Here is a 26,600-nt window from a genome sequence, read left to right as displayed (position 1 = left end):
TAACAGGCACAAGCTGGAACATAGGAAGTTCCGATCAAATATGAGAAGAAACTTCTTTACGGTGAGGGTGACAGAGCACCGGAACAGGCTGCCCAGGGAGGTTGTGGGGTCTCCTTCTCTGGAGACTTTCAAGACCCGCCTGGATGCAGCCCTGAGTCATGTGCTCTGGGCAATCCTGCTTTAGCAGGGGAGTTGGACTAGATGATCTCTAGAGGTCCCTTCCAACTCTGAAAAATTCAGTGATTCTAAACACACACATTTCCTTTCATTATATATTCCCCCTTCTTCCAGCTTCACTGTTCTCACTACAAGATGCCTCTGCATTAATACTTACTGAGTTGTAGACTTATCAATAATTAATTGTCATATTCAATGACAACATGAGCCTTTGGCATAGTTATTCTACAACATTTCAGGCGACTACCTTTCTGGATAACCAGTCAAATGGAGGCAATAGCTACACTGACAGTGTTGCCCTGTAAACACAGCAAACATAATATCAACCGTCAAAGCAGCTTCAAATACTGCACCTTGTTCAAATGTTTCTGGACGATGGACTTGGATCTGAACCTCAAGCTACTCCAGGGGGATTACTCAGGTTACCTCTGAAGATGACGTGGAACAGAGAGCTAGGAAGCTATTCTGCTTCACAACATCAGCTGTCAAGCAGAACCACAGTTCCCATCCTTCCAAATTTACAAGGATTGTCATTTTGTATCAACCAAAATAAATATATTTGTATCATTAGATCTAGCTGCCTAGGACATCCCTCTTTCAATCTCTCATACCACCGAGCGGAGGAATACCTCTTCATAACCACTAAGCATTCTTGGTCAGCTTTGTTCTGAATGCTGGTGGGGAGAGAGAACATCTTGCTCTACAGTTTATTTGGTAAATAAGAGTAAGGCAAACTTCTCTGTCCACCACATCGTAAAGAGTTATTCGCAGGAATATTATTTTTAGCAGTTGCCAGGGACAATACTGGGAACCAGACAACAATTTTGTTACTGTATTCTACATGACATTAAGTGAATGGAGCAACATCTGTGCTACTGGCATTTGTATGTATTATTTATGCAGTCCTGTGGACATGCCCGGTGTTCTGCAGAAAAACTACGATACGGCTCCTTTCCTGAGACAATTACTGTCTAAATCAAAAGGCAAAGCCTTACACACATCACTGTCAAATAATGGTTCTCAAAGGAACACGCTAAAACAAATACAACTTGCGTTAAAAGTTTCGTGTCTTAAGAGAGCTGCAGCAACAGGTGGCACCTGACTGGAACTTTACCATACAACATAAGCATCAGCAACTCAACAACAAATTTTGAACACACAGTCTAAAACATTAAAGGATTAATAGTCTTTTACCATGGCAATTGAAAAAACACTTTACAATCAATATTCCAGTTACTTAATTGGAAAAATGACGTCTCTTTTATTTACTTCTATTCATGCAATTATTCTAAAGCAAAATTCTAAAAGCTACTATAGTATTTGCAATATCAGCACAGGTAGACCTTAAGCACAGCAAAGCCCAAGGGAAGAACTGCAAATACTGTTTAAGATTACTTTAATTTTACTGACATTTTATGCTAGGCCAAAGAGGAAAGAAAAATAAAGGAAATGTCTAGAAAAAATGAGTTATTCCGTGAAAAGCAGAACTAATGAAGCCTGAATGCCTACAGAAGTATCTTTTGCCTCTTTGCCCCATCATTTTAGCTGTTGATTAAATAAATATATCAGGAATTGATTGATCCTTTGGACTTCTGTCTTCCAAGTTTTGTCAGAATTAGCCTGCAGGTTAAAAGTTACTAGAGAGCATCAGAGAGGGTGTAAGGAACACGCGCAGAAGCAGCATAGGAAAGGGGCGGGGGGGAGCACATCCTTGTAAGCTTCATTTTCCTTGGAAACAAGGTTAAAAACAGTGATCCCGACAGTTACACTTAGGAAAGTATATACCTACCAATAGGGTCCCACCTTTGGCTATGAGAGCTGTATTTAAACACCCTCTTTCCCATTTGATACTAAAACCAACATAAGGGATGAAAATACCAAACATCAGCTGTGCAGTCATCGGAACTCTTCTTTATTGTCCTATTTTATCATGGTGTGTTTTTGTCATAGCCCCTCATTTTCTTCTCACCAGAGAAGGTGAAAATCAGGCTGAATTTAAAAAAGACTGGGGTCAACATGTTATTTAAAAGTTCAAAAAACAAAAAATACTGAAAAGACAACAGGTGATTTTTTCCACACCAGGCAGGAGACTTGCACAGTGCCTTGATAAAGGACGGTGTGGATCCAACTCCTTGTGGGTACAAAGGAAAATGGGACAAAATTCTGGAAGAGGAATACATCAAGGATTACACGGAAACTGCATCTGGCTCAAGTGCCTTTGAAATAAGAAGTAGAGTCCAGGAGGGGACTAAGACACAACCTCACAAATGCCTTTCCTATTCTTATCCATTCCTAGGCATCCCCTGATACTCGCTGTTGGGGACAGGAGTCTCGTGTTCTTAGTCTGTATTTAAACCAGACACTTAGCAGCAAAGATTTTGTTTCTAATAGATTTTGTAACCTTGAAACAGACTTGAGATATAGTTCAGTACTTTTGTTACTGGAACTCTAAGTCACATTAATTATTTACAGTGACACTTCTTATTAAAACCCCTAGGTTTTTTGATATCTACGGCTCATTTTGCATGTTGCTTTCATTATCCTCATGGACTATGTGTCTAAGACACATCTTACGTAGTAATTGTAATATGTTTCATCCTTCAGAATAATCTTAAGCCCAATTTTACTCCTGTTTTATTAATAGACATAAAATGTCATTTATACAGAAGGTGAATGCCAGAATACTCAGCAGCAGAAATACAAAAATACCTTTTCTTTTCCTCATTTATCATCAAAGCTGAGGAATAAAAAGAATTAAATTTCAAAAATGCAAAAATCAATCATAAACTGACATTCTATCAACCAATAAGGAAGTTTCAAAGCCAGGAAGCACGGCAGTAACCAGCAGATGGTGAACAGTACGTTGGTCCATGACGTTACGTCTAAGAAAAATGCAACCATCCTGCAAAAATCTGTGACACAAGGCTATCGGCTGGAAATCTTCAGGAAACTGTCAATGCATAGTATGCCAAGTGCAAAACTCAAGGTACTATTTCATTCTACATTACCTAATAGCTAGATCTTTTTATCATATTTCATGCTTATATATTGACCCAAGACAGCATAACTGTTTCCCCCTGCCATTCTACCTGGCTGACAGCTGGGTGCGACATCAAGGGAAAAACCATAAAGCATTCTTTTGGCATAGCACCACTTGTCGCTGCTTCTAGATGAGACAGACACTGATACCAGGCATCATAAAAGTAGTAATTTTTTGTTTTAATGAAGCTCGCCTTCTTTATTAAAACTTCCTTGAGGCTACATTACACTTCAAAAGTGACAATTTCATATCTGCAATAATTTAAATATAACATGCTCCTACTACTAAAAAGAGTCCCAGTATGGTATAAATGAATTTTCCGACAATGAATTCAAATCATTCATAAACAAGTTTCAACCTAACAAGTCCTCCATGTTTTAAAGCATTTCCCTTTCTGAACCAAGTACGGATGTCAGAGGCTGGCATATCTAGCCATACACACACCGAAATATCCTGTTTCACTTGGCTCCTTTCCCACTGCTCTTACCAGCTTCTCTCTGTCCCCGTGCACAATTACTCCTTTATTTCAAGGTTTTGGCCTGCTCTAAAGACAGCCTACGGTTCTGCATTCTGGATCGTTATGATGATTTTTTTGTTGTTATGTCCACAAGGTAGCAGATTGCTCCAATTCAGGTTACAATCTATACAGACCACAGTCAGGCCTGCTACATTCAAATCCATTAGCTTGCTAAGATTGGCTCAGTACCCCAGCAAACATACTGAGTGTTAATATTCGCTACAGGCTAGGCTTTTGGAAGTATAAAAAAAATGAGTCAGCTGTCTTTCAATGTCATGTAATTAAAAGTGGTTAAATGAGATTTTAAAATAATTTGGGCACCTGGTAGAAGGCAGTTTTTAGCACATGCAAAATTGCCTTTTAGGATGCTTTGGAAGCATGCCAAGTATGGAATAAAAATGAAAAGACAAAAGATAAACTAGTTGGAGATTAGATATAGCAAAATGCATGCCAGCAGGACAGCAGGCATTAGACAATGCAGGGCTCTATGCAAGGTTTAAAGACTGATGAATAATTACCTTTTTAACCAAAAAATATGTTTTTTTAAAAAATTAAATAAAAAATGTCTCTTCTAAAAGCTTTCTGCCAGTGCATGTCCAGCATTCCACATCAAAATTCTACATCTATTTACCAAGGAGCATTTGGGCATCCTATTTGAAGCAGGGAGCTCGTAGGAGCCTAGCTAGTGAGATCTCCAACAATTAGGAGGGCTGCTTTTGCTGAAGGCAAACACTGTTTCTGGGTCCAGTTGTCCACTCTCGCTTTAGGATATTGCCAAGTAATTCTTCCTCCATTAACTTCACAAGGAATAATTATTTTGCCTGAAATTAAATGTAATGAGTAAACGCTGCAAAGCTTCCGTATTTTTCAGAAATGGTATCTATTCTATACCATTCCAATATTGTCCCTCAAACAATGACAATTTAAGTTAAACTCTCCCTATAAACCATTATATTTTTAAGATAAATTAGTGTATTTAGGTCACATAAAATCATGCATAGTACCAATCAATATCCATAACTTACATTAAATTGCGTGCTAATAATGTATGATACTTAATCTCAACACCCATCCCGTCCAGCGTGTGTTGTTTTTCCTCCACTGGAGTGATTCCAAACCCTCAAATTTTAATGAAGGGCTGTTGAAGTAGAGAAAAATGTGGTTTGGAAGGAGTTCAGATACATGAATTCCACATACGGAACAGATTTATGACCTATATTAACAATGATAATCCTATGTCACAGTTCCTCTGAAACGCAAAGTTGTGGATCAGTCATTTCAAATCCATTATCATCCCCCAAATGGTTGTCCAGTGATGTCTAATCTCAGTCAATAGCCAGTAATGAACCACAGCCATTAATCCCATTTGCATGTTTGTACAAAGCACCATTTTTAAGCTGCATATTCATATGCATAGAGAGTTCAGTGAGTGCACAGAGATTTCACAGCCTGTGAAAAGTTCTGCATTGGGATTTGAACATTTCCCAGGCACCCGGAAGAATATTTAACCCACGCCGTGTAATGATCTCGACAGTGAAGCCCAAGAAAACACACAGGACAGTGCACTAGCCAAGTGTTTGCATTTGGGCAACTGAAGACCTTACTAAGCCATGCCCTGAGGATACAAACTTAACTAAAGGCAGGGAATTAGTTAATGGAGACAGTGACCGATAACAAATTGAAGTCTGAGAGTGGAGGAGGAATGGAAATGCTGAACACGAACAGAATCCTGGGTTGGTATAAGAGAAAGCAGCATACCAAAAGTAATATAATCTTCCATCCTTTCATGTAAAGGCTTTGTATGAAAACTGAATTTCCATTCATGAGGCCATGCAATCTAACACCTGATTGCTCAAGAAAGGGGAAAAACAAAAAAACAAAGCCTCAAACCCAACAACTCTCAAAGCTGATCTAAACTGTGGACACATATACTGTAACCTTCTTTCTTTCTGTTCCCCATTCATTTTATATACACACTACTCAAACGCAAAGAAAAGTTACAAGAAGCTAAGAACGTGGTTCCACACCACGTCCTTCAACAGCCAAACAAGTCCCAACGCTCATTCACAGTTAGTCAGCTCCCCCTGCTACTTGTGCCACTGCAACTCTTTGGTACACAAAGTTACCCAAATTCCTGCAATGATACAGCTTGAGGGAAAATACATAAATACAACAAATAAATGACAGTGGGATAATTCATATCTGGAGTCTGTACTCAAGACAAATTTTCCTTACTTCAGCCATTAGACCTTATTGCATGCTAATGACTGAAAGCAGTAAAGTAAGGTCTAGTCCTTGAAACAAGATTCATGCCAGGAAATCCCAGATCTCCATGCACTGATCCCAAAATGTACTACCCAAAGGTTAGGGCATAAATTCCACAGGGTCTACTAAAAAGCCCCACATATTAAATATAAAAGCAACACATTAGGAAATGCTGCAGATATACGCAGATATACAATGGAATTAAATAGCATCCAGGAATAAAACAACCATATTTAAATCCTTGCGAGGATGAACCTTGTATATTTGAGCTAAAACATCTAATTAAACATCATGCATCGCCAACCAGTAAGCACTCATCGTTCCAACATCTACTGAATTGTACTGGTTAGATCATCTTTGGCAAGACAAAATAAATGAAGGACACTGATACTACTGTATGAAAGGAAAGGTCCCGACTTCAAACATGACCAACTGGTAATCACGTTTTTCCTCCATCTAATTCAGAACACTATTTTTCATCACGGATAGATCATTGTGACTAGGATAAGGTTTCACGCTGCATTCCTCAGACACACATTCCCCTCATTAGCATTATATTAGCAGAAAATTAATCCTGCAGAAAAAATGGAAATTAAGTTTCCTGGCAGTTTAGTTCTCCAAACGGCCTCACTGTGCACCAGAGCTCTCCAAGTCCAGGGACTGGTAGCGAGTGGCTGGATACAGACCGAGGAGGAAAGGCTCGGGATCCTCCCCTTCCACAGCAGCTAGCCGCAGCAGTGGCACGGGCACAGCAAAAACCTGCAGCATCAAGCAACACAAGGATTTGAACATCTGCCTAAATACTTCAAGCCAGAGATGAAACCAAAAAAAGTCTGTCACACTGATAAAAAAGCACCCTCCCCTTCTAAAATCTTTTTTAAAAATATCAAAGCAATATTTATATAAAAGCTAAGCCTCCTACCTTGAAAAGAGACATTTCAGTGCAATTCAATTTTTGTAAACACTCTGAATATTTGGGGTTTATTTCCAATTCAAATGTCTTAGACATTGCCTCAATTGAATTGCCATTCTCTAGTCAACTCAAACACTAATGTTTGTTATTTTAACAGCTACACTTTAGGAAACACACATTTTAACAATATAACAAACATGGATATCTCCTTAGCTACTCCACTAGAACCCTTGCAGCAGACTCTAGGGAAAAAACAATTGCCTTTATTGCACGGAAGAAAACAATAATGAACCAAGAATGTTAAAGGCATCAAGATTATAATTGCACACAAAGAAACATAACACAAGAGATTCTATTGAGAGAGGTGTTTTGATGTGTATAACAACTCTGCATAGAACGAGAGTAACATGTTAGCAGAAACGCAGGATCAGAGCAGTAAACTGAGACCAACGCAAGTGAGGAGGCAGCCAGCGCTCTATAATTCCAACTCTTCATCCTCAAACAGGGATGCCGATGAAGCTAGAAGAAAACCTAAACTACCCAAAATTTGAAGCCAACACCAGCAAACAACACCTTTTCCTCACAACTTAAATAAATAAATTGAAGATCTGCAAAACTGAATTGCTTCTGGTGACTTCCTGGCAGCAGCTGTACCAGGAATGGCAGACACTGAAAATGAGGGTGAGGTGTAGGAAAAGAAACCCAAGAATTCTATGATGAGTAGGCAAATTTCTGCAAAACTTTCACAGAACATATTCATTGCTTCACTGAAGCTGAACTAATAGGTTTAGAAGTATACCATTTTATTGGTACTCCATAAAGAGATTTCAACTGCATATCCCTCCTCCCTTTCTCTATCAAAGTGGTTATGGTATAGAAATTGTTTTCTTTCTTTCAAGTAAACACCAGATCTAATTACCCACACAGCTGAACAGTAACTTTCCTCTTAATTTCTAAAAGTCAAAACAATCACATCAAAATATTACTGAATTTGAATAACTGGATAAACTTTTGTTGCAAAGAGAATGATTAAACTTGACACCTGTTTTGTGAAACCCATAAAGACAATCACTATGCTTTTTCAACCAATATGATTAGATTGGTTTAATGTTCCCAATATAAATATGGCTGGTTTCAGGTCTAAAATTCAGATAATGACAAAGTGTAGCAACACAAGACAATCATTTAAGAATAATGAGATTATATCTATGTAAACAAAGCATTCAGTACATTTGAAAACTATTTATCTCATAGACAAGCATAAAATTTAAATGACATTATAAAGATAAGATAGCTAAATAATAATTTAAATAATACTATACAAAGACTAGCTCTCTTTCTATTCCCATTAGGAGTTCAAATGTATCCAAGGTCAAATACTTCATACTATGGGTATGAAGACTGAGGTCTTTTGAAAGGGGCTTTAAAGAGCCGTTTCGTATTTGTGATGGAGGGGCAACAAATTAGTCAATAAAAATGGCATTAGTTCATCCAAAAAAAAAAAAAAAGATATCAAATGAACAAGGTAAAGATCAGACAAAAGAAACCACAGAAGCCCTGTAAGAACTAAGAACTCCCTAAGAAATTCTGAGTTTGAATTAAATTGATTTGACCAAAATGGAATCTGCTTTTGTCATATTAAAACTGTTTCAAAACCAAAACTTGAGTGTTGACATACCAATCCTTTGGCACCCCCTCTCACTTTCTCAAGGAAAATTATTTGAAAAATTGTGGCCAAGGATTCAATTTCATTTGAGAGAATGCGTGTGTGTGTGTGCATAAGACTGGCCAGACTTGTAACATTTAAGAAAAAAATCCTGGTAATTATAGATTTTCTACATCGAAAAGTAAAATCAAGGGGTATTGCTTTGTGAGGAAAATGCAATCCTTCCTCAAATGTATCGCTGTACAAAGTTACAGAAATGAGGGCTTCGTGTTATCACAGTTTGTGTTTTTCAAGCTGCTGACACGTGTGTCCGGTGACCCATGGGCTGAGTCCTTCCCTCTGGCCCCTTGTCTTCATCTCAGGAGGAAACCAGTTATGGGGCTTCACTCGGCACCAGCAGGCGAGCAACTGCCAGAGCAGCAGCTGCTCCGAGCGGAGCAGGCCAGTGGGACGCACTGCTTCTGGAGTTACATCTGGCTGAGGGGGTGGTGGGGACTGAGCACCCTCCAGCAATCACCGAGAGCTGGTCAGAGATGACGTCACTGATGTTTCTCTGGGTATTTCTCTAGGTGGTTTATAAGTAACATCTCTTTGAAGCAGATTGCCTCGAACTCTCTTCTTTATCCGCTCACATACACTTTAATTGGCTTTCCTAGCATAGTCTTTGCTTTCACTGAAAGCAAACTGCCACTCAGCCTGAACTCTGGGGTACTCTGGAAAAACATGCCATTGGATAGCTTGCTGGGAAACAGGCATATGCTCATATGCCTGGTGAAACAAGACTTACATTTCAGAAGCCACATTCCTTTCTCCCTCCACCAAGACACAGGGAAATGAAGTTTCTCATTATGTATCCACACCAAAGAAAACTCACACACAGGAGACAGAAAACATACAAACAAATGAAGAAACCAATTACACTTTTCACGATGTTTACAACTGCAACTCCTTAGCAACACATAAGAAACAAAAACCAGAAAAAACAATCGGTGTAAGCAGCATCCTACCATAAATTTCTAAAATGCAAGACACCTTAGTCCATTTCAGTTACAATAATGCCTTGGAGGCTACAGCAGAGCACTTAAGACACCACCACCAGACTCCAGACACCTTTTAACCAGCTCCCACTGCACAAGGGCAGATTTAAAAATCTGAGCCAGACATGTTAGCCAGCAGAAAACACCTAACAAGACAATCCACAAAATAGCTATGAGATAAAATCCTTGGTCTTCAAAATAAGATGTCATGGTATATCTTAAATATTGGAAAGGTTTCCTACTATTTATTAGTTTTACTAAAAACTTCAATAGGTTTTCAATCACTGGTTTTGAAATTCAATGAGTGTGTAAAGCTACCTGTGAAACTAACTACAGAGCAGTTTCATCGAAGGGCAGCATTTTATTACAATATATTTTCTGCCTGTAATTATTTCAAATATACATTTGAATTGCTCGATAGGAGGACTGCTTCTTCTGTCAGCCAGTTTCCTCCTTTTCCCCTCTTCAACTGTCATCAACATTTCTCTCTCCTGCTGTTTGCTGAATTATTGTAATGGAGATATTATTAGTGAATCACTCTAACTTTGAGTGGTCAATATTTCCACCAAGTAAGAAATAGAAGCCAAAGGTAGTTTTTCATTAGAGCATGGTCATTCTGCATGAAAAGTGAAGCCTGTTCAGTAACCACACTGTGGAACTGCAGACTGTTTGCTTTTTAAAATCAATATAATGATACTCTTAATGTTCCTGATATAAAAGAAAGAAGTTGCATTTTGTCCTGCACAGTATTTCTAGTTCAGAATAGCTTTCAAGGACTGGTTCAAGTTCTGGTAACTGAAGGATATATTTGAAAAGAGAAAAACTGGTCCAAAGTCCAACCAAATTTCTAAAACTAAAGCAGCTGTGACTCAACTTCAAAATGTATGCAATAGTAATTTTATTTTTTTCTTCCTTTTGGTATGGAAAACTACTTCTCTAAAGCAGAGGTAACATCCTCGGAGAACACTAACAGCCTAATTATTACTTTCTGTTTCTGAAGTCAAATGTTACAGATGGCCCATGGTCTGCCAATACAACCATTTCAAAGACAGAAGACCAGAAGGACTGGTGTGATGGAAACACCTGAAGATTTGGCAACAAAGCAACTCTCCAGAATTATGGACATCTGCTGCGTACCCCGGACTGTGTAAGAAAAAGCTCCTCAGCATGGCAGGAGCAGCAGAAAAAAAGAAGGCAACTTCTGCACAACAAAACAGGATCTAAACGTGTAGCAAAGTTACAATTATTATCATCCCATATTTTCCAAAAGCACATTGCAGAACTGATCTCTCTAAAGAAAAATACTATGAGATACATACATTGCTTTTTCTTAAAATACATACTCGCCAATAGTTAACACAGACCTCGGAAATGATATAAAACATTTTTTAGATATATATCCCCAAACTCTACACAGAATAACCAACAGTTACACGTGCCAGAAGAGATTAGTATGGGTAGAAACATTTGGCTTGTGGGAGTGGGTGGAAGGGGAAAAGTTTTAATCAAATCCATTACCTGGTTATTGATTTCGCTTTGCCAGACTGATCCTGTAGAATACTTATAAAGCCTTTGACATTGAGACGTTTGGCCAAAGATATTGGATTAGACTAAGCAAAAGCTGAGCTTCTCATGTAATCTCTCATATTTCATTTATATGTGATTTATTCCTTTGTCCAGCACAGACTTTTTATTGATAAAAATAATGAGATTGAGAATCCCAAAGGAAATTTAATGCCCACCCACACAAACATGTTTGTGAAGTAAAAATAGTAGGCTTTGTGGGCCTGAGAGGGAATGATATTATGCAAAGACTGCTTCCTTGTCGCAAAAGTAGGAAGCTTGCCAAAGATTTTGAAATAAACAAAGCTACTTTTGAAATTAAAATTTTGCTTTACTTGAAAACACGAAATACACAGTTAATACTGTACGCTGTGGAACTAACTGAAAGCCTTCTGAAACAGAACAAATGAATGCAATTTTTTGTCTTTCGACTTCCTGTATAAGCTCGGTTTGACAAAACATCTTAAATGTCTAGTCTACTAAATACGATGTGTTACATAAAGCCACTTAGATGACTGAAAATTAATCGTGCCACTCAAAAGAAGTTTCTAACCATTGTCAATTTTAATATGTAATCTGGTAACTGAAGGCTTTGTTGAATTATATAAGAATCCAAGATTCTCTAAGAAATTAAGTCATTATGCCTTCGCAATACAAATGCCGTTCAAAAGTCCTAAGTAAAATGTACCAGACTATCTTGCATTTCTTTAATAGCTATCAACAGCAATAAAAGGATAAATAAAAAACATCTGTTTCTGCAGTGAACCCTGGATTAGGTTTTAAAGCCTGTATTTGAAGGCACAAATCAGAATAATTCTATTCACTGATAGCCAACAGAGACCTTTGTGATTAACATGAATTTTACAACTCTTTCTTATGTTAATGCTTAGAGTGGAGTTAGTGGCTTTTAAGTCTCAGCCTTCTTTAATGTATAATATGAAAGTCAGCATTTATGACTTAAAAACTAGCAGAAAAAGTTCTTCTGAAGATCACTGTTTATGAAGATCACAGTGATCTTGGATATTAACAGTAATATCTGAGATCTTATCATTGAGAGGACCATAAGTCTGGTTGGCTCAGTGGCCAGACAAAAAGGGTGAATTTTAATTTCTCCTCCTCCCTTGCTCTCTTAGCATTACACAGCAGTTTGGCTGACCAGTCTTACTCTTTGTTTGAATACAGCCCTTCTCTTATCAATGACCCCTGTGAAACCTCCTGGGGCAGCAAGTAGCATGTGCTCAGCCCTCCTAACTCTTCTAGAAGTAGACAACGAACTGGAAGCACAATTGCAGAGTGCCTACACAGTGAGTTGTTATCTGGGAGGTCCAGGGCCTGCTTTGGGATTGGGCAGTAATCCCATGAAAACACACACAATTCTCTAGCGCCACCGGAAAAGCAATCTGGAGCACAATAAACAGGAGGGTACCTGAGCACATCACAGCTGAAACTTTTCCATAATTGAATTTGAAAGGGCTCCTGATGGAGCCGAATTCTCAGCCTGTTCCTTCCTCGACATCTCGAAGAACTTCCTTTGGACCTGAGTGGATTAACTTGTATGGTGTTACCTTAACATGGCTGTTGACCCAGCCTGGGCAGTGGCTCTAAGGGATGGGTGGTAACAAAACTCAACACTTTAAAATCACTGACTCCAAACCTTTCTTCCTGCTGGCAGATTTTTCGAAGAGCCCCATAAGTGTATGTGAGGGTCTCTAATTAGAAACAGCATCCAGTAGCACAGTCAAATCACACAACATAATGTTAAATTACAGCTTAAATACAGACAAACACTACTGTATTTAACTAAAGCTAACAAACATTAGCTTTTGTGATGTAGCACCATTTTATAAATCCTGGAATCATAACTTAAGCAGTAACTGTTTGATCTGGAAGTCTCCCTAGTTTCACCAAATAACTATTGCATCAATACTTGGAAGTCAGTACATTAAACAAAATGGCATAATAGATAATTCCTGTTTCTTTTCATAGAAATAAAAATAAATCTAAGACTGGCATTAGGAATTATTAAAGTATGAGGAGGAATATATTTGATGTCAGTAGAATTTTTTAAATTATCCTGTTATTGTGACTAAAGAACCTAGTCACTCGATATGTCATCAAATGCTTTTCATTTGCTGAGGCTTCATGGGCCATGTGCAGTTTTAGTTATTTAAAACGTATTATTTGCAATATGTAACCAAACAGAAAGCAGCCATTTATTTTTAGTGTCAGATTGTCTGTTTGACTCTCTTCATACCCTGTAGATGTTTCTCACCGCACACTGATACATGAAAATACTATAACTGGCAAGAAGGTTGGTATGTAGCGATGCATGGGCATCTACCAGTAATGGGACCCTCCTCACCAGTTCAGTCCATATGGAGCCAAGAGCTGTAGAGGGGGTGGACAAAAAAAGAAGAATGCTCCCTGCTTTTAATTCACTTTGATAATCAAAGCACTACGGGCTCTCAAACTACAAAAGCGTGTCCACTGTGAAATTCTGAAATTGTACATGTACCTGCCAACCTGTCAACTCTGGTTTTTGCTCCTCAACAGCATTTCCCTCCTTCTCCAAGCGCAAGTCCTCTGAGACGCAGTGAGCAATGAGCAGTGTCAGACTCTGCCTGTTACCTCTGAACAACTGATCATGGCTCTCTTGAAATCCAATCTGCCTCTCCTTTCTGTGAATGCCTTCCCTCCTGAATTTTGTCCCTCTCTCTCATCACTCCTCAGAGGTTTCTCCACACCCTCCCTTGGTTTTCTGGATTACTGTTCTGCTGGGCTTTACAGTCTACAACCTTTTCACATTGAAATCCACCTCTGAATAGTTTCTTCACAGGCCCAAATGATGATATGATAAAAAAAAAAAAAGTCACGTAAAAAATAAAATCAGGGACTTACCTGAGCAAGAATTAATTTCAGTTTCTCAGTTTATTCTGGCTTCAATTCTGCTCAAGAATTTATTTTTTTAAACCTTAAAAGTTTTCATACAATGAGGTAATCACTTCCCCACTGACAGAGTCTTATTTCCGCAATTTTGTATTTATCAATCACTATCCCTTCAAGCTTTGAGAAAATATCACTAACCTGGCCCCTGTCATTCAAGATTATCAGCAACATTTTGGACTTGGACTCCAGAGACCACTATAGTGCTCAGTCATCCATAGTACTGTACATTTTAAGCCCGGAAGAGGTTCTGAGCATCCAGCTGGATTTTCCAAATCGTATCCTCTTTTCCCCATCAAGCCTTAGATTTCCACTAGAGACAGGGCATAGCTAAAGTCAAGAGCAGGCTTCACAGCTTTTGCCTGCTCATGTGTTGGCCAGCATACGATCAGTAGTGATTTTGTGCTGCTCAGCTTTACACAGCCTGGAAGAGCTTGGAAGAGACCTTGGGTTTAGAGACAGGTGCTTAGAGCTTTCTGCAGACCAAGCGTTCATAAATATTTCATTGCTGACTACCCATAGCCCCACAGTCACTTAGGGAGCATCAAAATCACTGTCCTCCCTAGTCTGCTCTGATGTGCTACAGAATTCAAAGCTTTTTGTGTGAATTCAAGCCCACACGGAGTTGTTAATCCCTCCCCAAGCCATTCAACCACTCTGAGGCCACACATTCACCCTCAATATATTTTGCTAATTCCTTCTCCACCTTGTCTCTACAAGGTTTTCTTTCTCATCCAGCCATGCACAGATTTTTATCAGGCTAACATCACCTTCTTCAGCTTTGAGACACACAATCTGCAGGTGCTTCTGTTCTTTCAGAATATGGATTGTTCTTCCAGCCCAACACCTCATCTTTCTCTTGCATCCCCTCACTGGCGCCTTTTCCTGGGATACCAAACATTAACTCCCTTTATTTTTAAGATGCTTGATGCATGAATGTACTTATCCTATCTTTTTTTTTTTTCCCCTAATTACTGAGGAGACAATACTCACCTCCAGTTTTCCAATAGCAACAGAACTTAAAGAAAATCCACATAGTTCAAGGTAACTGCTGTGGTATTTTTTGGTATCATAAACACATTGATAACTGTTTTGATATCTTTCCTCAGAAACCGTGAGAGTTAAAATAGCAACAGAAAGAATACAAACAATTCAGCTTCTGTCTCAGGTGAACAGGACATTACAAAGGAGTTGACAATTTTCAGTGCAAGTTTTAAATAGTTTTAAGAACCTACAGTTTCCAGTTCTTTTCAATTCAGAAATTCATTGCATTCCACAGACTCAAACAACATTTGCATGAAAAGGGTTATAAACATTTTTAGAACAGTTGACTTGATTAATATTTATGAATATATTAAGGACATTACATATTATATCAGCACACATGTGGAGCAATAATACAATATTTTACTGTTCACTGGGATTTTATCAGACATTAACAAACACCTCTGCTATGCTGCACAGCTTGATTCTTTAGCCACCCAGGAAGGTTAGTAATAAAGATAAATAAATCTCGTACATGCCCTGCAACATCTTAGTGTAATTAGAGTATGGTTCTTAAAGCTGCAGCATTAGCATCGTCAGCTTATTCTGGAAACTGGCAGAAGATGCAGATTTTTGTTTGCTATTCCAAACATTTGGGCCACCTGGCATCCATTACTCAGCTCTTCTCCAGCCATCCAGATTTTTAACATGAAGCCCATGTAGATGACTCTGACTCCCTCGCTCCTTCACAGATAGAAAACATAAGTTGGAAAATATTCCTAAATTTTTCAACAGTAACAGGAACTTGCAATAGCTAATTCATCTGCAAACTTCTATTCAGCTAGACTGGAGTAAAAATACTGTTTGTTTTTGAAGTCTGACCATTTGTCACCTGAACTTCAAAAAGGAAGCACTGTTCTCCTCCCTCCTTCCAGCTGCTGTACTCTGTAGATGACAGGACCTGTTTGAAGTTTTACTTTTATTTAAAAAGCTTAAGGCAAAATTCCACTCTCAGATCTGCGGAGAGCATCACAAAAGAGATGTTTGCTCTCCTCACATGCACAGAGCTAGTCTGCCCCCCTTCATCCATTGTCCTGGGAGCCACTGCCATGCAGGGAGAACACACGGGGGACTAAGACCCTTTGTGCAAACCGAAGTGCACTAGGTGCAATGCAAAAATGATACACCACCAGACCCCAAAGCTTCAGCAAACCATACACTCTCACCTCACTCCACTTTGCTCAGATGTGAAGGAGATGTGTTTTTAAGCAAAAATAATCATGGAATGAAGCACATCGTCAGTGAGGGGGAAAATGAGACTCCTCCATGCCCTCCATCCAACAACTCTGCAGAAACTCAGTGGGCTTTGTCCCTAAGACTCAATGGCACTATGATACACCCAAATGACAATCCTCGTCACTATTATGGATTAATCAGTGGGCAAGGTCCAGAGCCTAAAACATACCTTTACCTTTTTATTGCATACAGGTAAGTTCCTACTACTGACCCACATTCTCTCATTGCTTGGAGAAGCTAAGGATATATAAACCCAACAGCACCTTTAGCTTGAAGGCTGTAGCTCTTCACTGCTACCAACGAGACTTGCAACAGTGCCAGCACTGTGTAAATAGGGGTATAAAGACAATTACGAGAAAGACCCTCGTTCAGTAATAGTACAGTGCAAACATGTGAAAATGGATTTTTGGGATTTTAAGTCGTTTGTATGTGTAAAAGCACCACTTAAATTCACATCATAGCTCTAGATTTCTTTCTCCTCAAATCATTAGTACACTCCATGTTCATGTGTGGATTATTCTGATGCTGTCCAAAGATGATTTGAAAGTGGACTTGTGTGTATGACTGTGCACGCATGTACGTCCTGCCGCTACATGTAGAATTTTTCTGACACCAGAGGTGAGGATTGTTTTAAACCTGATGTTACAGACGGAGAGAAGAAACATAGAGGAGAAATGATCTAACAGAGGACAAAAAGGAAAGAACGCAGAAGTGTGGGAGTTCTACCCAGACTTCTGGGTCACAATTTAATAGCCCAGTGCCATGAACATAATTTTAAATCTCTAAAATGGGAACAAAACTAGAGGATATCTATATTTGATTCTTTTTACTTCTGGAACACCTGATATATAGGAGTCCTTTACTTTAAAAAAAAAAAAAGTATGATTAAATGTATTCTGTCACATTATATATATTTTATCCAATAACAGAAGACAATATTTTAACAGCACTGCTTTTGATTCACTCCAGAGCATTCAGCAGGAGTCAGTTTATACTGCAAGAGAATAATGATGTACCTGAACTCATTTTAATTTCAATAATTGAATGAGAAATAGGAAAGCCTATTGAAAAGACTGTATTCCGGTCAAAGACTAATGAGAAAATAGTTTTGAGTCTCTGAGTCAGCGGGTGTCATGGTAACAATGCATTATCGAAATCTGATTAGCATGCCCAGCAGCTTTATAAAAGATAACATGCTCTTCTAATTATATTTCCTTTTCTTTCCCTGTGATGAGTTTTATATTCATAACAGGTAAGAGGTAAGGCAGCATTCTGTTTATCTGCAAGTTAGACTTGTCCAGCATGCTCACAAACTCTGTGCAACTTGTCATTCATAGAAAAATTTTCCTACAATCTTAAAATAAGAAGCTGAACCTTCCAGTTCCCTCCTTCCTGTATTAGATGTAATTATTTAAGTCAAATATTATTCTCTTCTTTTATATACATAAAATTATTTCTAAGGATATACACATGAAAAAGAATATTGTGAAACATGAGCATCTTAAGAAAAGGCCTATGTTTCATAGGAGAAAGAGATGGAAGAAAAGAGTAAGTGCATGTTTAATTCATCCCAGAAAGCGCGAACCCTTGTTCTTGAGGTTTAGAAAACAGGGAGGGGATTTTCTTGTGTTTAGAGGATTGTGTGTGTTTGCCAACTCATTACAAGATCAGAAATCAGAAGGAACCATGAAATTAAATAGGATACTTTTCCTTCTCATGAAGAAAAGAGCTAATAATGCTTCATAAAATAAATACATTGAAAATACAAGTTCAGAGGTTTAATAATGTTCTTTTTATAAGTAAACTTCAGGTAAGTACCCTGGCAGACCTTTATTATATTAACAGTAAAGAACTATTACAACTGCAGCCTCACAAATCTGATGCAAAATCATTTTAACATACAGAGGCTCAGTCTTCACAAATGGATTTTTTTAATTTTTTTTTTTCTTTTGAGAGAGAGTAAAATGGCATTCTATTTTTCAACAGAATGACCAAGAAATCTACTTCATATTTGGCCTATTTCCATGACCCTTGTAACCTAAATATTTATTTCTTATTTTCAATGTTCACAGTCATTTATTAATTCGGCTTCAAATCTGTATAAAGAGAAAGGAGAAAAGCTCATATTCTTATTCCCTAGGTAAACTCGAATACTCTTAGTCATAGGACAAATAATGCCTAGTACGAGAAATCAGCTTTCCTGTATTATTAATAATGGAACTGTGTTATAGTGCATGAACACTGAGAAAATAAATACAGCGAGACCTAAAAAGCTTATTACTCCTTGTTACGTGCACTGGCACATGGACAAAGTTTAAGATGTACAAAATACTAAAAGTAATCAATCTTAAGTCAACACGCTGAAAGCCAGAGGAACATTTATCTACACGTTTGGAAATTCAGCAGAGAGCGCAGGGTTACACTGAGAATAGAAAGTCATCAAAGCAGGCCAGTGAACAAAGAACGAGCAAACAAGTACTCCCCAGAAGGGATTAGTGCTAGTTCAGGGGACTGTTTGCACTAACCTTGCATGGAAGCAGCAGCCCAAAAGCCAATCAGTGTGACCTTCACCTGTCACAATGATGTTCCCATCAGGTAAAGCCCACATTTTCATTGGTGGTCATCACTGCCAGTAACTACAATGTCTTTTGGGGGGATGCAAAGCAAACTACGACAGAAAAGAAAGGCAGATTATATTCTGTATCAGTTCCATTTTATGTGAAATACACAGCAGTGAGATTCATTTAACTCAGGGCAACAGCTACAGAGGACTCTGATTCTGGATGGACTGAGCAAGCAGTGATGCTTTCTATGCTCATAAGAATTTAAAATATTTGCTATGTAGATGAGTTTCTGCTGCTCCTGAAGAAAACAACAAAACACAACTGACTTCTGTGAAGCCAGAATTGTTTTCACAGTGTCTTAAAGTTCCAGTTGATTAGAACAATCAAATATGTTTTAAAATACTTTGTTAGATTATGTTCTTACAAACCTGTAACAAGGTAACATACGAACAAGCCCTACCAATGTGAATCACTTTTTCCTACACCCAAAATAACTTCAAAAGCATTGGCTTGTCGGCCTGCTGCTGCTGGCCAAAGGGAAAAAGGACAAAAGAAGGACTCTTTGCTGCTTCTTTTTTTTTTTTCTTTTTTTTTTTTTTTCCTTGCACCTACAGGTCTAAAGTCTCCTACCACTGGAAATAGCTCAAATGATAATTACAGTACAGGAGCTACGGGCTTTGCCATCACTTCAGCACCTATTCACTGGGACCAGGCTAGAAAATCCATTTCAATTCTATACTCAAAGTGTGTTACCTGTTTTCATTTTTTATTATGTAGCACACTGGGATGTAATGGAAATCACACACTTATCACACCCCTATACTGAAAACTCGGTTTATTTTTGATTTGGCAACTGCAGTGCAGCTTAAAATGGATCCAGGGAAGAAAATAAATCTGTTGAAAAGATAACAAATAGTGTATTTCGTATGGATTTGGTTATTTGACTTAAATTACTGTAATACTTCACTATTTGTTGAACATCAAAAGGTATCTAGGAGTTGACTTAAGTCCCAGGAATAGATTATTTAAATAGATTAAATCTGGAGTTCAGAATCAAAATGCAGCAACGGGGAGAGGAATCATAACCTATGTGTGCGCTTATTTCAGTTGTGCATCAGAACCAAAAGTTTGCAGAGAAAAACGCGTATTAAAACAGAATGAGAGTAGAGAGAGATGATGCTAAGCAGCCAAATGGGAAGGTACACTATTATAAAAATCTCTTTTTTAATAGTGCTTTTCTCCTGCACTCAATTATTTCATAAAATTCCTAAACCAGAACCCCAGCTTCTACTATATTGAGAAAAATAATTCCCTGTTTCAAATCCATGCTAAAAACATATTTATGTCAACTAGATTTTCACCAGAAAACACATCTGTTGCAGTTTTAAGGCAGAGTCTAGGAAGATTCCTGCAGATTCATCAGTTGAACTTCTCTGCTCGACCAAGTAGCCTGGGTTTTACTCACAGAATCATAGAATCGCTGAGGTTGGAAGGGACCTTTCAGATCACCGAGTCCAACCATCGACCTAACTCTGACAAACCCATCACTAAACCATATCTCTAAGCACTGTGTCTGCCCGGATTTTAAATACCTCCAGGGATGATGCCTCAACCACTGCCCTGGGCAGCCTGTTCCAATGCTTAATAACCCTTTCTGTGTAGAAATTTTTCCTAATATCTCATTCTCTAGTTTCTTTAAAAAAAAATAATGTTTTATATCTTTGCCTAAAGAAGAGAATCTTCCTTTGCATTCATAAGGAGAAAAGAGAAGGAGGGAATGATGCTATTTAAATTCTCCAGAGATGCACAGAGAGCAATCATATCACTTAGATCGTCCACAACAGACATCTAGAAGAGCAAGGAGGAAACAGAGATAAAAGAGGAGAATTAAAGGCCGAATGAAGGCACACCAGCGGCCTGCAAATTACAGGACAAGAACAACTGTCCCAGAATCCCTCTACTATCGGAGACCTCTGACACACCAAAAAACCCATTGCTGTTTTCTGCAGCATGCATAGGGACGGAGCATTGTTATTCTGGTGACCACTAAAAAGGCGACCAGCTTCAAAGCAAAATGAGCGAGCTAATAACTATAAAAGTGAATCCATCAGGGCCGTTACACACACTCTTCTCTCAGCCTCTAAAATAAAGGGCTTTCCTCAGCAGCATGCACCTGGCCATGCACTGCAAAGAAGCAACATCAGCGCAGGAGTATCTTTTACTTGCTAGTAACAAGGTCCTAAGCTCCTCTGCATGTAGGAAGGGAATGGCTAGGGAAAAAGAAGCAGAAGTGGGTTCAGGAAGACTAGAGAGAGAGGAGAGGATGCCCACTGCAAAATCACTGACAGCACATGCTACTGCAGGAAGCTTAATCACCGATTCACACCTGTCTATGATGCGGTTAAAAGACTGGATATTTCTGGTTTGGGAACAACTTTATCTTTGTGTTATTTGGAACACAGTGTCATACAAATACAGCTTATGTTTTCGCTCAATCTTTTTCAAGATACTTCAGATACCCTCCAATTTTTCCCTCCAGATATTTCTGCTATTAGTCAAGTGCATGCCTGCTGTGAAAACTTTCTATCAGTTCTCTCTCTTACATTCTTCCTAAATATCTGCCTTCTCAGCTCTCAAGACACGTTAGACAGTCTTAAATCACCTTCAGTCCACCTTTCACTCAAAGAAAAGCAAATCTACTGGCTTCCTCCAGATCCTGACTCGCTTTCTGGACAGTCCTTACCCAGCTGCCTACGGGTGCAAGCTGTGCTCCTAAACCGCAGCTCCCAAGAACATTTTTCCTGTCCTTAACCCTCCCAACACACTTCCAGTCCAACTTTTGAAATGTCCAAACTTCTTCAGTGACTAGAGTTTCATAAAGAACTTTGAGACAATCCACAAGGTGGATTTCATATGGAAGAAAATATCTCGCCATCAGTAGGAAGCCCACAAGTTTATTTTTCACAGGCTTTTCCTTTAATTGCACAAATCTTGTAAAATGCTGCTGCTGTCCAATGATGTGGTTTTTTTTTTTCTCCATGCCATTTTTACAGGCATACAGTGAAAACTATTTAATTAACAGCAAATTTGTGACATAACCACTGTTGAGCTGCTTCTAAGAAAGGGAAGGCCATTCATCCAAAAGGCATTCTATATGCAACATTAATTAGGCACCCTTGTCTTCATTTCTGGCAATCCAGCATTGTATAGATTTTTGCTTCATCTCTGTTCACAGAGTCTAATTATTTCCAGCACAGAAGGCTTTGGGTAGATTGGAATGAAAATCAATAATGGAACATGTGTCATAGGAACATCAGTTTTCTCCTCCTCCTCCGGGATAGAAGTGGGATCAAAGGAGATATGGCCAAGAAAAAAAAAAAGAAAGGCAAAAAAACTGTCAAAGATTTGCTGCTGTTGAGTATATAAATACCCATGTTTACACAACTCATTCTGGCATTATAAGACGTTCTCATCTCTTCAGCACTTGCCATGGTAGATATATAGCACTCCCAGTAATTTGCTTTCAAAACAATCAACGATTATTTTAATTTATTTTGACTGAATCATAAATAAAAATACGATATCTTCAGATGCAAAATACTTCCAGTCTCGGCATGTACTGCATTTGATCATTTCACACATATAAAATCAACCTTGAGGTTAAAAAGTGTTAAATCCAAAGCTGTCTGCATAACCTTAACTGTGGGTTTGTTTTAATACAACCACTAACTACATTGCACTGAAGCAGGGGAGACTGCAGTTAGATGCGACAGAAAACTTTCTGGCAATAAGGTTTCTGAAATGCTGGAACCGATAGCTGTCTGCCATTATTAGCCTGTTAAAGTTCTCAGCACACCTATCAGGTATTACGTAGGTAGATTACTTCCATCACAGTTAGGAGAACGGACTGGTTGGTGCCTTGAGGTTCCTTCAAGTCCTAAGGTAGCAATGTTCCTACTGAGGTGTGGCGCATTGATGCCCAAAATAGACAGTGTTTATATGTGAAGGGCAATTAAAAAACAATAAAAGCATCACCTCAAACCTTTTCTGAGGCATAACAGCAGCCAAACCCAATTGCACAGATGCAGGACAATAAGGCATACAAAAACACTTTATGATTTTAAAATCATTTTAGTGGCTAAAATATTTCACAGAATCACCAAATATCCAGCCTTTTTACTACCTTCCTACAGATCTCAGGAGACCACAGGAAGAGGAGGAGTCCAGAACTAAAAACCTAACCTAAAAATTAGTCTCAAAACTAGGCATTCCGAGAACGAATAATGCAAAATTAATGACCAGCTTAGAACTCCTTAACTGACCTAGCCTCACACAATTGCTCTGTGACAGAGATAAGGACAAAATCCAGTTTTCTACGGTTTCACATATAGGAGTTTTACAGAAAAGTATGTTCTCAATATAGACAGCATTTAGCTGCCAAATTCTGATACAGCATTGTACTGAACATCGCTCGCAATACGTAATTTTTAGAACCTCATGATTGGATCAAATTTATTTGCATTCCCGAATACTGGCAAAGAGGATTGTTGTAAATGCCAGTAGCTGCTTTCAAACCAGAAAGCTTTTCTGCTGCATTTCCTGCTCCAAAACATGAGAGCAGCAGAACTCCTCCAAGATTAAAAAAAAACCACACACGCACATTTTTCTTGGTCACAGAAACATTTTAGCTAACATTTTCTTACACAAAATTTAACCTTACTCAGATACTCAGCAAAGGAAAATTTGGTCTGAGTCATTACATTTCAGTGAAGTTATAAAGGCCTGAAAACCTGCGTTTTCTTACAGAAACTGCTGGGAATTGCAGGTTTTTCTTCCTCTACCATCAGGCTTTCTAGATGTGTTGGAATGGCAATTCTAGAGGATGGCTACTGATTATGGCCTCAAACAAGAACAAGTATACGCCTAAATATGAGAACATCAGTGGCCCTACTGAAATCGGTCATATTGTTCACATGTGTACACTCAATTATATTGCTGGAATCTGTCCTAAAACTTGTAAATTTGTATGTGTAAAATCACGATTTGTAAAAACTGAAATACTATTCCAGTCCCAGTTTTGCTGGTCACTAACTGAGACCCAAGACAAGTTAACAAAACCATTAGGAACAGTTTAAGTAGCAACCGATGGGCAGATCACACATCCCAGCCATATTTTTCCACCTCCTGTATTTGACACAGCTTTTGAGGCAAAACATCCACCACCACCCAGTTAGGCCCCGGGCTGCTCTGTGTGGAGGATCAGTGCCACTTCTTCGACCGCACTCCAAGAATCTAATTATAATCAACGTTGATCTCTAGAATTATGACAAATAAAGAGGTGTGGAAGACCGCAGGGAAATAAACCTCAGATCAAGAGAAAGGCCTATTATTACCTCACAATGGACCAAAAGGCAATAGCTAGCACTCAGGAAAGACCCTTCATTTTCGCCTTATGAGCAGAAAGGGAGCGACAGGAAAACGTGCAGTTAATCCCTTTGTTTGCAACACCTTTTGGCACATCTCTTATTTTCCTCCTTACCTACATAATGGCAGTGCGAGGGTGGGGGGGGAGAAAGAGAAAAACCGAAAGCAGACAGAAGCATTTTGTAGGGGATGTAGCTGGGGAGGTGCCGGCAGCGGGCGGCCTGTCTCCTGTCAGGGGAGGCCGGCGCCGTCCCGCCCCGGGCACAGCCGGATCCAGCCGGTTCACACCAGCACCGCGAGGGACCCCCCCTCAGGGTATGGGGGAGCCTTACCAGCGACACCGCTGGTACCTCTAGGAAAACATATTCAAGAAAAGGCAGAAAATGGTGGACAGAGAGAGGAGGAGGGAACAAAAAGAAACAGCAAGGTCAGAGAAGCAGAAGGAGGCGCTCCGTGGTGCTGGAGCAGGTTATCACCTGCAGCCTGCCTCTGCTGGAGCAGATTTTCCTGACAGGAATTATGGCCCATGGAGAGGTCACGCTGGTGCAGGCTTTTCCTGAAGGAAAAGGCCCACACCGGAGCAAGGAAAAAGTGTGAGGAGGAAGGAGCAGCAGAGAGAACCTGCTGTGCAGTCGCCGTACCCCCTGGCCCTCATGGAGGGGTCGGGGGGCCTGCAGCGAGGGACTGAAGGGGAGGTGGGGAGCGGCGGGGACGAAAGGTCCTGCTTTCACATTTGTTTCTCACTGCCCGAACCTATTTTAATTGTCAATAAATTAAATTAATTTTCCCCGAGTCGAGTCTGTTTTGCCTGTGACAGTAACTGGCCTTTATCTCGAGCCGCGCGCGTTCTCAGCCTGTTTTCTCCTCCTGCTCTGCTGAGGAGGGGGGGTGAGCAAGCGGCTGGGTGGGCGTTTGCCCCTCAGCCAAGGTTAACCCACCAATAAATTAAACCTAATCACATCACAAAAGCCTAAGCAATCATTTTGCCTGCTACAACTTAACATAATATGTATTCTTTGAACAAGACCTCTCTAACATAGTTACTTCTACCACCTTTTTATCTTGGCTTGAATTACCCAGTCTCACCTGCCAGCATACTTCAGCAATAATTATAACCCTGACATTTAATTCAGGGTTTTATTATGCAAAGGTAGCATAACTGAAAAGCTTTGCATTCCTGTTTGAGGTCTTAAAATTTATCTTTTCATGACAAAACAGAAGAGGGAAAAATGCTTTCAAAAGAGAAAATAAGGGCTAAAACAAACAAACAGAAGGATAAAGCAAAAACCACAAAAAGAAGGTAAGCAGGGGAAAATACCCATAGCACAAAGCTCCTATCTTTTGTTTCATTTATGTAAATGCCTGTCTGGAAGTCAGTGATAGATCTCATGCACAGCAATGCTTAAAAATCTCTGTCCTGTCTACTGAAATTCCTGGCTGCTTCCCAAGCTCCTATGACTCAGGATTTGGGAGGGGGAAAACTTGCTAGGATACCGACATAACCTGAAGTTAACCTTCTAGACTGCCCAGCAGATCTTTCAACAGCTTAGAAAATAATTAGAAAATAGTCTTCCAGAAACTTAAAGCCATATCTCTAAAAGGCCGAAAGACTTCATAATTTACAGTGCTAGCTAATTTACTTATTCTATTCACTATGCACACAAAATCTTCAATCTTAGCTGCATAGCAGCAGCAAACATATTTATTCTTGTGAAGAAGCGGCATAAATTCACACGCTTTCTAACTTCCCAAAACTAGCTCTCCTCTCAACAAAAAACAACTTCTGAAAGTGAACACTCCATACAACATAGCGTGCCTCCACAAAGAACCATACTAAACACACCATTGTAAGTCACAGATATAGACACAGTTGTAGTGATAATGTCTGTTTTGTGATGCTGTCTTTGATCACTTTCTGTTTATCCAGTCTGTGTGCAATTATCAAAACGCACTAATTTGTATTAGCTGAGTGTGTAACCTACCTAGGTTTTACCCATTAGGTCTATTTATGTACACGCTGGGCCAGTCTAAAATAATTTTCTTCTTAACAACAAAGTTTGGCCCTGCATCAAATCTTAGAAAAATTTCAAAACTATCCTGTTGATCTGCGTGTGTTTTATTTAGGTCTCAGTCCTTTGAAGATACACATGCACATTCTTGAATTATGCACAGCCAGGACTCCTGATGATTTCACAGCATATTAACTTAAAA

At 39.1% G+C, this 26,600-nt stretch overlaps 1 protein-coding gene across 1 annotated transcript in view; it reads right to left on the bottom strand.

Moving 5' to 3' along the window:
* The window catches only part of SPAG16 (sperm associated antigen 16), a 386,482-nt gene that overhangs the window by 186,884 nt on the left and 172,998 nt on the right, over positions 1 to 26,600 (bottom strand). Inside the window, 2 exon segments of the mRNA XM_063341470.1 lie at positions 18,927 to 19,017; positions 19,020 to 19,069. Of these exon segments, the coding sequence (XP_063197540.1) occupies positions 18,927 to 19,017; positions 19,020 to 19,069 (141 nt within the window).

The sequence above is a fragment of the Chroicocephalus ridibundus genome, chromosome 7 (genome assembly GCF_963924245.1).
Source record: "Chroicocephalus ridibundus chromosome 7, bChrRid1.1, whole genome shotgun sequence".
Taxonomy (NCBI): domain Eukaryota; kingdom Metazoa; phylum Chordata; class Aves; order Charadriiformes; family Laridae; genus Chroicocephalus; species Chroicocephalus ridibundus.
Note: the sequence above shows the minus strand (reverse complement) of the source record. Positions and strands in the feature narration are given on the sequence as shown.